The sequence below is a fragment of the Boleophthalmus pectinirostris genome, unplaced genomic scaffold (genome assembly GCF_026225935.1).
Source record: "Boleophthalmus pectinirostris isolate CB_2022bp ecotype Guang Dong unplaced genomic scaffold, ASM2622593v1 HiC_scaffold_1, whole genome shotgun sequence".
NCBI lineage: Eukaryota > Metazoa > Chordata > Actinopteri > Gobiiformes > Gobiidae > Boleophthalmus > Boleophthalmus pectinirostris.
The window spans coordinates 21,013,116-21,027,433 of NW_026570970.1; the positions used below are offsets into that span (position 1 = coordinate 21,013,116).

Genomic DNA, 14,318 nt, shown 5'->3' on the forward strand with positions numbered 1-14,318 from the left:
TGCGCTCGATGCCAGTATCAGCCAAAATGTACTTTGCCGTTTGCAATGTGTCCAAAAACTCTGCGTCTTGGCTTTTAACTGGAACCTGAAAACACAAGAGCAGTTTTCCAGTTTGCTTTAGAGTTGATTTGGAAATTATTTTATTTACCATTAAGTGTCTCCTACCTCGACTTGGTCCACCCTTACACTCCCTCTCACACTTTCAGGTCACCAGATCAGCTGCTGCTTGCCGTCCCGAAGACTAAATGCAGGCTTTGTGGGGACCGAGTGTTTTCTGTTGCCTTTGAAGATTAGACAGAAGGAGTGTCTACCCGTAAATCACTCCTAAAAACATATTTTTTTGCATTATAAATTTTATTTTTTAGTTCACTAGCAAGGACCACGCCGACAATGACATAGTGCAATTAAGAAGTTTATTGATAATGTACGAGACGGGGCAGAGATGGCTGGATAGAGACTTTGGGTGGGGGCTCCATCTTAATCTTCAATTGGCCCAGTAGGAATGGGACCCCCCTCGTAGGCGACTTATGGCTGTAAGACAAACAAGATAGGGGCTGGGAGGGTGGGGCAGAGTTAGCTGAGACAAACTGGGGTGATGGGAAAGGCTGCTACATATAGGCTTCTGGGAAATTAGAGGTGTGGTCAAAGTGAGTTGTGGTTCGCTGGCAAGGAGAAGAGGGCGGTTGAGGCATGGTCCTGCTCCTGAATCTCAGTTAATCATATTAACTCCACATTTCTTATTGTTAATTAACTTGAGTACCTTGTGTCTTACTGTTTTCTGTGTTTTTAATATTTGTATTGTGACTTTGACTGTGATTGTCTTTGTCTACTCTGTGATTGTGTACAGCTCTTTGACTAACTGTAAAATACTTTATAAATAAAAATTTGTATGATATGGAAGTTGTATTTGCAGAGCAGAGGTCACTGATATTAATATATGAATCCAATGCATTAATATTATTGCTATTTTTTTTATTATTACTATTAATACTATTGCTTTTTTACATGAGACACATACAGTTTATATGATTATGATAACAAAGAAACTTCATTGGATTTTCTTATTTCAACATTAAACCTTCAGTCATTTGTGAAAAGCATTATGGCTCACTGTAGACCCCTCCCCTCACCATAGAATAAGTATAAGGAATTCCACCTGCTCATAAAGTAAACAGAGAAATTCATCACTATATTGAATCTTGGCTCCATGATGTATTGTATTTGCATAAGCACACAGCTCCTGACTTCTCCGCGTGCAGATCTGCGTTCAGGCGGAATAATCAAATAACGTGGTACACTCTTAGCTTTCCAATATGATTAAGCCAGGTCGCCATTTACAGAGGCTAATTTAGAATGAGCTGTGATTAGCTGTCTCCACCCTCCCAGGCGTTTAAATAGAGCACAGTTTGACCCAGCTGGGAATATGACAACTAGCATCTGATTTCCCTTAGAGCTGTGTATTTCTCTGCTCTTCTCTGTAATAGGACTTTCAGAGACAAGAGATTGGTGTCATATGTACAAATTGGCCATAGCATTATGACCAGATTATATTATTATTGGTATCAAAGAAGGCAACCTAGGGCAACCTGTCAAGAGCAGTGTGCAATAAAAGGAATAGGACCATTAAGCTCCTTTCGAACTTTCAGAATTGATAGATCTTGCCTCATTTCACAATATCAAGCAGAAGATTGTATGTTTTTATTTTTGAAAAGGCTGTGTGACATTTAAGTACCCAACATGACTCACTCTGAGTCTTAATTCTTCAAATAAAAAGATATAAAATGTGGGCATGGATAGGGGGTAGCTGAAAGCAGAGACTTAAGGATTTATTTGTGATTTATTACATTTTTAGACAAGTATTTGTACTTTTTCTTAAGTACAAATTTTTAGTTCACAGCACTGCTGAAATTGCCTGGTAAAACCAGAATGATCTCTCTTTGTGTTTATACAGATTAATATCAGTCTGGTCCCCTGGCCCTCCATCGAGCCTCAAGCCCAGTCAAACGTGATCGTGCAATCAGATTTGTCATCTAGGAATTAAAAATAATTTAATTTATCTCACCTCAGATTAACAGAATTTAGTGCTTGGCTCATTGATTCTGCAGATATCCATGATGGTTTTCCTTAATTTTTGAAAATGGGGAGCCATAAAGTGTTGGAGACTTGCGTACTGTGGATCCCAGACATCTGCTAAAATGTGTTAATGTTCAGAAAAATCCTACAATGCCGCAGTGCAATTTACATCCATCCATAGACAAGTGGTTACAATATTTAACTAACACAGAAATTATGCTACTTTGGTTTGCTTTTACCCTGCTGTAGCTAACTCATGCATTTAGGTCTGAGAAAGCCTTCATCGTCTCCTCCTTCTCCTTTCTCCTCCTTCTTCTCCTCTTCCTCCAAACTGCAGCCCTTGGATTTACTGTTTATGGGGTTATTTATCACCCTGAGTGCTGACGGCTAGCACTGCAGGGCCAGGGAGAGTGACACGCTGCCAGACCAGAATTAAAACTCTCCGCCTCCTGTAATGTGATTTGCAGACTCTTGGGCCAAAATGGGAGGAAAGTGGTATTCTCTTTGTGGACAGGCCATTCTTAATAGCAGCAGAAGCAGTGGCAGTAGCAAATAAGTTTCGCTTCTGCCTGAGCCTTTTTCAGTCATTATCTTAAACAAAATTTTGTTGTTTCTTACAATGGACTGAACTAAGTAGTAGTAGTAGTAGTAGTAGTAGTAGTAGAAGACATGACATCATTCACTCTCATTCAAGGGGGTGCACACTAAATAAAAAATAAAACCAGGGGATGGTATTTTCAGACAGATATAAGACTCTACAGCAGCAGCAAAACCATTAGCCTCTTCAGCATCTCTATCTTATCCTCTTCATCATACAACAAATATCTATTATACCCTTTTATCTGTTGTCTTTCCTGGTTGAAAGAGCAGTAGTTGTCATACTCATAGATTAATTGCATAAAATGTTGATAGTATCTTAAGGATTAGGACAAAATCCAATCTCAAATCTTGAACAGGATGTGTATGATGTTTGTAGTACTTTTATCATTTTTTCTTATTCTTCCTACTTTAAACTGTTTCTGTATTACCAGATCTCAGTGGGCAGACTCAGCAGCCTCTCCTGCTCTGACCTCTTATGCTTGTGCTGTGTTTGCCGGCAGAGTGACTGATGTGGGTCATTATAAGGCTGTGATGGGATCCTATCAGGAGAAGTCCCATTCAGAGCTCTGTCAGCGTCAAAGGGAAATCATCTCTGGAGGTTAACCGTGCAAGACTGACACCTAAAAGAACCAAACAAACGCCAAAACTTTACTCAATTTCTTTTTGGATGTGTGGCAAAAGCTAAATGTAGTTCAATCTTCTATAATAGGACAAACAACTCTATCAATTTGCAACTCATCTCAATTAATTTGCAACCAGTTCTCCTAAGAACAACTATTTACATAATAAATTAACAGCATTACAGTATGAATCCAACAATCAAATTAACAAAATTAAACATACATTCCCTCTATGGCTGCAGTATTTCCAAAGACACTATTGTAGTTGGATTTGTGATGTATGTTTTCAAATCATGTTGCTCATTGCAACATATTCAGATGAGGAGAATTAACATATATGCACTTCTAAATTCAAGAATCCTACCCATTTCAGAAGGTATTTGTAAAGGCCTAAACGGCAGGATTAGCAGGTTTCCATAATATATTTTATTTTATTGTTTGAAGAGATATTAAATAATATCAGCCTTGCAATATGATTACAGCAGACATTGAAATTTTGATAAATTAATTGTTCAGCTGCTTTTTACAGTCCATACATCTTGAAGCTGGAAACCAAACCAAATCGAAATGTCTCTCCAGTGAAGAGCCTGTAATCTATTGGAGATCTCAGACAGAAGTCTCAGCAGCCCAGAACAATAAGTTAGAGTTTGTAGCCGAGATCTGAACAGCTCAAGCCAAGTGCATGCTGGGAGACTTCCAGACACACTCTAGTCTTTACTGCGTTCATAAAAAGCAAACTGCTGAATCCTGGAGGATAATATTTTATGACAGATATATCACAAATAATACAATAGGAACCTGAAAAGAAAGGATGAGAATCTGTAACAGTATTCTACTGGGTAAATAGAAATACTTCTCCAGACCTTGAGCCAGAATATTGGTCAGTTTTTCAGTAGAGATGGAATTCGACTCAGCACAAACTCACATGTAGACCATGGACTATGCGCATTGTTGCCGTGGTGATCAGACTGAGGCTATGACTGAACATAGTTTGACTGCGTGTCCAGGGGCTGGCGTGTGTGTCCCGGTGGCCCTCCTCCCTGCCGTCCCAGTCAGATGTGCGCCCTGACGGATTGGGAGGCAAATTGTCTGTGTCACATTTCATATCACAAGAGCAGGACTGAGTCTAATGAAGGCAGGACATTGTGTCGAAAGGGTGCGCGTCAGCACATAAATGTATGTGTTGTGGAGGAAAGGGAGAAAAGGAAACCAGCTTCCTGTTTTATTCAACATTTTGTGGTCTATTTACATTCAAAAAAATGTATTTTTCGTTTTGTTAATTGCTATGGCAACTATACTAATTTGTTACAATTCTGAAACCCATAGATTATGTTTAGATTTACTATGCAGAATCTCACATCCCAAGAACAATTTCAAACAAAATTCCAGGGACCCTATCAGTACATTCAATACCAAATGTTGGTGATAGATTTAGAAAATGAAAAGAAATGAAAACTAATTTTAATGGAGGCAAAGAAAGGGGTAGTTTCCCCTCAATTACAAAAAGGAGCAGACCTGTATGTAGCTGCTGCCCTCTAGTGGCTGTGTAATAAACTAAAGCTCAGGTGACGTCATTGTAAACAGTAGTTTGACATCGATTCATAATTCATTTTGTTTACACTGTTCACAATGTGACAATAGATAGATTAAGCACATAATTTTGTGTTGATTATAAAGAATTTTCTTTATAGTCTATAGGACCTCATTTTCTTATCTTAACATTAATATTTTGGTCAAATTGTTCCCCTATTACAGTAGTAGTAATATTTGTAAATAATATATGCTGATAATTTCATTTTACTGTAAACCTATTTGTAGACCGTTCTTCCATAACTCTTTTTTAATATAAATATTTCAAAATTATGCAATTTGTTCAGTGGACTTCCTAAAATGTTTGCTTTGTTGTTGTTAATTCGTAAGTCGACAAGGCACACAAATAATATAAAGGCACATTCAAGATGAGTAAAAGATTTATTTCACATTTTCTCATTGAAATATCACCAGCTTTGTTTAAAGAAATAATTACATCAAAGTAGATTGTACAGGAACAGGGACGGACTGGGACCAAACTGGTAAATCAATAATGAAATAACTGAAGATAACACACAAAGATTAACTACTTCTGATTGTTTCTTAACAAAAATACCTAAATCATGTTGCCTTACATTTTCTGTTTGACATCTTTGACATGTATTGAAACCAATGAGTAACCCACCCTTCTTTGTCACTTTTTAGGCCTATGCAATTCATGCTTGACAAATGGGCAAATTATCATATTAGCTCCCTCTCCTGTTAGTAAGGCTGACGGCCGGGACGGCCATTCTGGATTTTTCCAGTCCGCCCCTGTAACAGGAACAATTACGAGACTTAGTCACAGAGACATGTTGGACACAGACATACACCTACAGATCTAGCCATACACATCAGAGAATACATTGTGTCAGTGACAGTGGCATAGTGTAGTTGCACAAGGCCTGGGGCTCACCCCCCGGGAGGGTGCCTGCAATGGGCCCCCAAAGTGCCATGGGCCCGGTGCATCGCACCGGCTGCACCTGCGATTGCTACACCACTGGTCAGTGATGGTCAGTTATGGTCAGGGGTTGTTCAGTTAAACGTAAACATTGACACATTTTAAAAGAACTTACAATCTGGATCACTGTAAAACCTTCTCTCACATAAACCACAAGACTAGACACACTGTTTTACTGAAGATGGGAGATTTGAACAGTCAGAGCTCTCAATTCACAGTGGAAAACATGTTAAAACCAAATTGAGCAGATTCTGAAACTAGATATTGACTTTTAAACTTTGTGATAACCTTGTTTTTTTGTCTTATAAGCACTACAGTCTGTGATCATCCATTATAGCTGTAATAATAGTAGTCGTAACCAGTGGTGGAATGTAACAAAGTAAATGTAGTAAAGTACTATACTTATCTGTACTTTACTTAAGTACATTTTAAAGTGAATACTTTTAACTTTTACTTCACAACTTTTGAAAGCTAGTATCTGTACTTTCTTCTCCACTACATTTTTGGAAAGGACTGAAAAATAAAAGTATTTTTTATTATTGTTTGAGACCTGCCAAAAAGGCAGAGGATTTATTTTTAACACCTTCATAATTTAAGCAAACAAAAATATAAAAACTAATAAAAATACCTACAAAAAACAATTGATTTAATTGTTTCTGTTTAATAAAATTTAAATGGTAAATGGTCACATTTTTCTACAGTGCTTTTCCACCTTCAAGGCACTCAAAGCACTATACAACAAGCAACCACTCACCCATTCACACACCAGTGTACGCAGACACTGTGGGCAAGGGTGGGTTAAGTGTCTTGCCCAAGAACACAACGACAGCATTCATCTGTGGGAGCTGGAATCACACCAACCTGAGGTTCAGTGGATCTGACCGCTCAACTTGTGATGTTTATGTCAAGAGCTGGAATCAAACCACCAACTTTCAGATCAGTGGGCGAATGCTCTACCAACTGAGCTACTGCCGTTCCTCTGTAAATCTCATACTGAATTTAAATTTAGCACAACTTTTTATCAAAATCACTACATTTGAAGCTTTATTAGATCCCAAAATCTAAACAAAACACTTTTACCTTTTATTCTTTAAGTACAATTTTAAACAGGTATTTTAATACTTTCACATCAGAAGATTTATTTCATGTGATAATTTCACTTGAGTATTTTGCTCTGGTATCTGTACTTTTATTTCAGTAACAAAACTGACTACTTCTTCCACCACTGGCCATAACAGAATATGCGTATTTGTATGTGACAGTGGGCCTCTATAGCAGGTGCAAGATGAGGCCAGTTCAGGTTAAGATTGAGTGTTAGCATCACACAGGCACTTAAGAGAAATGACAAATCACTAACATCCAATAAGGCACAACAAATACCACACTCAACACATCTTTCTTTGGGACAGATCTCTGAAGCTACAAGACATGACTACCAAAAGTTTAGATCATACTCCAGCTGACAACTTGGCAGGATTGCATCTTTTCCATAGATATAGATAGATCCATGGTCTCTCCTTACAAAGATTTCCATTTGTGGGATAATTTTAAGCACTGCCTTCATCTAGCTGGTAAGTAATTGAGATTGTGTTATATATTTGTCTATTACTCCTCTTTAAATTGTCTCATATACTTTATAATTATTGTGCAAGTCTACAGTGCAACAATGGATGCTACTGATGCTATGAAAGTTCAACAGTTAAACATAATACTAGGCCTATTGTATGGCTAAAATTTTGATTAAGTTACATATAAAAATATCTAACTTTAAACTAAATGTACTTAAATAAAAATATCTGATCTGTATGTTCCATCCAATCTACAGTAAATACATTCAAATGCCTTCAACACATGTACTATTTAAAACCATAAACATCAGCTGAGTGCAAAGATCTAAGTATTACTCAGTGAAAATAGCTTCAACAATATCCACACTTAAGTCCAAAGCCTTATTTTGTAGTAAGACACTCAACTATAGATGTATTCTCAATTTGTAAAGATAGGTATGCCCCTTTAGTGCTTTAGTACAAAATGGCACGATTTTTAAAATTTCAAATACTGTGGCTACAGTTTGTAATGATTCAGCACCTAAAATCAGAGGTAATTAGACAAACTTAGTTACAAAACGGACACTGACACACTCACACAACTCAAGCACACAGTAAGCATCACGTTCAGATCATGTCATTGGCAACGGATAAAACAATAGTACTGATTGCTGTATTATTAGTCTGATCTTTTACCTTCATTAAATTGAAAACAGAATTTCAAAAGTGTGTTGCAAGCTTTAGTTCACTTGTCTATTTTCATTGTGTATTAGACAGATTTTTACCTTACACGCTTAACTACTTTGCAATGTGGGCCAGTGCTTTGAAAGTATTAGAGCAGCATCTTTTCATAAGGTTTAGTTTCGCGGTATCAGGCCTTTCTTGTAAGCGAGGACCCCCGCTGCCGTGGCAACACACAGGAGGGTGGAGACTCTCATGAAATTGATGAAGCCACCGACTGAAGGCAGGTTCCTCTCCCAGAAGGTGGTGATGAAGGGCAGAGCGGGTACATCCTGTCAAATAGATATAATTACTTGCCTGTATCAATAACACATTCTAATGATTATGATTATGGTTATGATTATATTCATAATATATATTATTATATATTGCTACAGAGATATACTGTGATAAATGATAGCACTGAAGCTACTTAATGCCGGTGATACAATAACAGTAATGCAAGGTAATCACAGTGAATCATGTTTATATAGACAGCAGCATTAAAGGCCTGAGCAAATGAATAACAGAATGTATCAATAAATAGCCATAATACTTTTCAGCCTTATACAGCTCAACTGTTATCAGATTACAACAAAAATATCCAAAATCCCCTCACTTCTGAAAATAAATTGTACACACGATAAATATTGACTGCCAGAATTTACATTATTCTAGCTTCCATATATTGAACAATAAGTCATATTGTAATTATTGTAATAGGTCTATGTAGAGTAAAGGTGTAATCTACACAGTAAACAATGGCCTTACCAGACTTTCAGGCTCTGTTTGCCAGATCTGACTCTTATGAAGTTTACCCATTGCACACATTATCTAAAAGAATAGAAGTAAATATTAACTGAGCATAAATGAATATAACGTAACAATGCTGGAAACGTGTCTATTAGTTAATGAATATTTTTCTGACCTCTCTGGCTGCCCTCTCTCCTGCCTCCACTGCCCCCTCCATGTATCCGCTCCATGCTGTGGCAGTCTCTGTGCCTGCAAAGTACAGTCTCCCACAGGGCTCCCTCAGTACCCTGGAACAAAAGTAGGGATGAGACAGTCTCCAAATCTCTCGGTACAAAATCTTCACAATATTCAACTCACAAAACTATATTTATTGAGATATTTTATGGAGGCTAACAAAATTGTGAACATGGTACTTTTTCCTTTTAAAATGCTCTGATAAGCCTTTAGTAATGTTATAATACAAATAATTAAAGATTTAAAAATGCTTAATAACAGTTATTTCTTCATGTAATCTGCACTGAAACGGCAATGGATCATTTTTTAGCTATTGCTGCACTGAAACAACGACTTCAAGCAAAGAGGGTTGTAATTCAATATATATAGATGGCCCACGATATTATTATGAGACTTTTGATGATACAATATCATGATATTTTGGTTACTGAAGAAGTTACAGAAGTATGCAGTATAATGTATGTTTTTTTTTTTTTTTTTTTCTTTTTTAAATATACAAATTATGCAGAATAAAGATAAGTTAATACAAAAGACCTACCTGCCGTACTGGGTGAGGATTCCTGGGGGGAAACAGGCAGTGTAGCAGCCTCCAGAGTACTCTTCTTCACACCAGTTCTTCTCCTCATAGTGCACTGGCTGATTTAGAAAACAAAACGCCATAAACATAACTTAGGCAAGCTTTTAAATTTTAAAGAAAACATATTATGCTTTTGTCTGATATTTATTTATTGGTCACGTCTGTTTTTTGGTCTTAATGATATCATATGACTTGATCATGTGACAGGTTGGGTTATTGTGGATTTTCATTTAGATAGTTACAGCTCATAGTCGCAAGCAAGTGTTTTTTTTTTTTTTTGTAACTAAATAGCTATGAGATGCTAGAGTCCTATGTGTAAAACTGATTCAGTAAAAAAAAACAAAAAACAAAAAAAACAATGTAAGAGGCAATGGGTGTGGTGTATAAGGGGGGCAGGAGGGGACGGATGGTGGAAAAACAGGAATTTTCAGAGCTATGGTGTCTTGATTACAGAAGAATAAGGATTATGCTGGGTGGGTAAATGAGAAAGGAAAACAGTTAAAAGGTTAAAGTCGTTGTCCAGACTCACATGCAGGGCCTCCTCTGTACCCAGGACTTTGGAGTAGATCTCACAGATCCTCTTCAGCCTAAAGTCAAACCACAATAGTTTAGATTAAACACATGGATGAGTCCAATAGGTGACAGTGATTGTACTACCTCTCTTCTTTGGTCAGGTCTGACAGCTTTCTGCACTTGCTGGCCAGGATGAATCTGAGAAAAAGAGAAAAAAGAAGTGGTGCGTAATAGTGGAATGCAATAATCAATTTTCACTGCTTAAAGATGGACAAATCAAAGCAGATAAAGTTATAGTGTTATAGCACATAAGAGTCTGACCTGATGTTATCCTGTAGTGAAATCTGAATTATCTCTCAGTGTTATCTGAGCAACACAACTGGACTTAAATCAGGAATGCACTAGTCTGGGTGGGCTCAAAGCTCAAAGCATTGAACTATAAGCCTGGTAGCAACCAATAATGTAATAACAGCTAATAATGTAATAAATGCCAATAACGTAATAACAGTCAATAACTTAATAATTTTAGAGCAGTAATTAATGGCAAGATATTATTACCATCACTGAGTTTTCTTCTTTTTTTTTTTAATGAAACGTTGGGTGCCAAAGCTTTGCAAGTCCAGTCTTTTTTATTTAAATGGTGTAGCTATCTTATTCCTGGACATCAAACAAGATTTGCTTCATTGTTATTATGTTATTTACATTATTGACTCACATTGTCGTTACATTATTGGCCTTTTATTACATTATGGGCTTATTCACTTTAAACTTGGCCAGAATTATTATGTTATTGGTGTTTATTTTATGGCTGTTATTATGATAGCACAAATTGTCCAGAAGATTTTTTAAGGACATTTATCTTCACTTAGTTTTAAATTTTTTTTTTAACAAGTTTTACAAGTTACAAACTTTTCAAGCAAAAAAGAGATAATAAAATCACTAGAGATAAAATAACAAGAGATTAAATGAGTTGTGATTAGAAGGAAACTTCCTTCTGTCTCTGGCATATTTCTGTTTTACCTGCATTGTATTTAAATCTGCAAGGCACTTTTGAACCTGTGTGATTAACTGTTTATACTACATAAACAAAACATCATTGTTACTGGATGCCATTACTGACCCCATAATAGCAGGAACAGTCCCATCAGGCTTTGTGTCATCAAGGGTCAGACCTATGGGAGACCCTTCGTCCTCAATCACCATACTTCCACAATACCCTGGTGACGCACACAACACTTTCACACAAATGGACTTCTAATCTGGAGCACAGCTTTCATGTACAGCCAAATTTCCTGAGTACCTTTTTTCCTCCAGAAGTTGTCCTTGTAGTACACCATGCACTTGATGACCGAGCCCATGGGAACCCGGTGGATCAGCTGGTTCCTTAAAGGGGGGAGCTCAGGGCTGAAGTGGATTTTAAGGTTTAATCCTGGGGGGATGGCTAATATCACATATTTGGCCTAAGCAAATGTAAAAGAAACATCTCTTTAGTGAGTGATAGTAGTTGATTGTGTGACCAGCAGATGGCACTATAACAGTGCATTATGCTGTATATAGTGTTTGATAGAATAGTTTTTTCAATAGCTTTTGCACATTTATTGATTGAAAACTATGAAAAAAACAGGTCTCACAGAATCCTAAACAAAATCACATAATTTTTTTCCTAAATAAAATTTTATCTCAGAAAAATTCAGTTTTTCATTCAAAACTGGTGGATCAATCCCCCAAAAGATTTACCATCAAAATTCTCTTGTCACAAGTTTTTCTGAGCTCATTCATTTTCAGTGCAGCTCAGAAGCTTTCGTCCTGCTCTCAGTGACCACAGAGAATCACTGGTTTAGCACAGTCTTCCATTGGGTTCATACTTCACACATACGAATTTTGGACTAGAAAAGCTTTGCTTTGTTGTTTGTTATGTAGATGTACACATAATTTCTTAAACAAAATTTCACCTCACCAAAATACAGTTTTTCATTCAAAACTAATAAATAAAGCAAATTTTACCATCAAAACTCTCAGACTGTGGTCATGTGTTTTTCTGTGCTCTTTCATTCATTTCACAGAGCAGCTCAGAAACTTAGTCCTACTGTCAGGGACCAAAGAGAATCACTGGTTTAGGGCAGCTGATATACAACTATGGCTGAAGGAGTTTATTATGGTTTATTTATTTATTCTAGATATATTATAAAAAAACAAAAACATTTTGTAAATATAATTTAATTGGATCACAGTATTTTATCCAAATATGTACATATGTCCTGTGTACTGTTGGTAGTCCTGTGTCCACAGATTTTGGGTGCTCACAGATGCTTTTTGTTGTCATGTTTGAGTTTCTACTCAAAGTGACAGAGCTTGGGCCAATATCCTTTAGCACAAAGCTGTAATATTGGAAAAACAAGTAGAATTCAATGATCATGTGTGTTTCTGAGTGAGAGCTGTGCCAAGTGTTCTGAGAGAGAGCCTGAGAGCGGTGTGACCTGATATGAAATGTTCCAAATGACTTGACCACGTGTGCCTCTGTTCAGATACAGGTTTGAATCAAATGATCAAGCTAATCCAGGTTTCCAAAAATATGAAGCAAGAAAAATGGAATTATGTAGTTAAGAAAAAAACTTGTCACTTTCAATAAAAACTCAAATGTAAAAAGCAAATATTTGTGGTCAATTTTCAAGAGAAGTGGGTCAAGGCGTTTGAAAAAAAAAAATCTACTGTTGTCTTCATTTATCTGTGCACCATTTTACTGTAATAAAATGTGTTATTTACATTAAGTGTATAGGATTGTTGGACTTGCCTTGTAGATTTGTTTGTCCACAGTCTCCACCACGACTGTGTCTCCGCTCTGGTCGATCTTGTAGACGGCGGACTGCAGTTTGACCTGGTCTCCCAGCTCTCTAGCCATGGCCTCACTGATCTGACTGGAGCCGCCCTGGAACTTCCTCTCCTGCAGCAGAGAAACAAAACAGTGCAACAATTTACCCTTGGCAGATGGCCTTGGTCAGAAATATGGAAAATCACTTGTCACATTTTTGTAAATTTGTAGTTTACTGATATTTTCATGACACTGTGTAACTGCACGAAGACACACATCCAGTAGTGAAGGTTTGTAATTCTCTCTCTTTATGTTCTCTACAATGAAAATGTAGTAGCAGAAGCACTTAAAGGTACAGTATGCAACTTTCTTCAGGCCAAATAAAAGTCAAGTTTATGGAGATGTTTGGCTAAGTTGTGTACTGTGTCTTTAACGAACATTGCCAAAACATCTCCTGAGGTCTGGAGAATGAAAAATGTCAATAAATAGTTCTATGGTTTTAAAAACAATGTTGAGAAGGTCCAGATGACTACCACTGAAACTACAGTTTGATTCTTTGCTATAAACCAGGCACTAGCACTCCAGTTAACTTGATTGGTTTTGTTTTGAAGTTGCAAAGTGGTTCCAATTGGGTTAGTGCATTGATACTTTGCAGTCACATCACACTGGAGGTTTTCTATAATGAATTTTTATTGGCAAAATGTTCAACAGTTTCCATGGTGACTCAAGGCGCACATTAGCAAACACAGCCAAAAAAAGTTTTAAGATCGTCTGAAAACTCCAGAAAAAATACTAAATGGATTTAAACTGCACATTTTCGGGAGCCTGTGATCAATGAGTCTTCTTGGTCCAGCTTAAAAAAAAAGTTTAACGCTAGCTAACTTGAGAAAAATTAGCAGGAAAAAAATGTGTATGGATCTACATTTTGACTAGCCTGATTCATCAGCTGGTTTCACTTCGTGGAAACTGTCTGATATTGCAGCATTAGGATTCAGTCACTCGACCGTAGGTGGGTAAGTTTTTTATTTAACCAATCACTGCTATTTGGTTGTGACGTATGTAATGAGCCAAATCCCGTAGGAAGAAGGGCAATAACCTCTTTCCCAATGATAAAATTCACCAAACATTCTCTTTGTTCCGGCTTTAAATCCTCGATCTTGGGAATCTTTGCCAACACAGAATGTATGGCTTCGTCTACGTCCATTTTAACCGCTTTGTTTACTGTTGTGCTGTACCACAAAAGGGACCCAGACATGGCTTCACAGCTCTTTGCTGATTGGCCGGTGTGCGGTCTATAACTTCCAGGGTTCTTGCAAAGCGTCTAGTGCAGGGGTGCCAAACT

At 37.1% G+C, this 14,318-nt stretch overlaps 1 protein-coding gene across 1 annotated transcript in view; it reads right to left on the reverse strand.

Moving 5' to 3' along the window:
- Nucleotides 1-5,299: 5,299 nt before the first annotated feature.
- Nucleotides 5,300-14,318, reverse strand: part of mao (monoamine oxidase) — a 29,232-nt gene continuing 20,213 nt past the window's right edge. The window contains exons 7-15 of the mRNA XM_020936203.2: nt 12,959-13,108; nt 11,468-11,627; nt 11,288-11,384; nt 10,312-10,365; nt 10,184-10,241; nt 9,616-9,713; nt 9,019-9,130; nt 8,862-8,924; nt 5,300-8,383 (exon numbers count right to left, since the gene is read on the reverse strand). Of these exons, the coding sequence (XP_020791862.1) occupies nt 8,228-8,383; nt 8,862-8,924; nt 9,019-9,130; nt 9,616-9,713; nt 10,184-10,241; nt 10,312-10,365; nt 11,288-11,384; nt 11,468-11,627; nt 12,959-13,108 (948 nt within the window). The 3' untranslated portion in view covers nt 5,300-8,227. The remainder of the gene's footprint in view (nt 8,384-8,861; nt 8,925-9,018; nt 9,131-9,615; nt 9,714-10,183; nt 10,242-10,311; nt 10,366-11,287; nt 11,385-11,467; nt 11,628-12,958; nt 13,109-14,318) is intronic.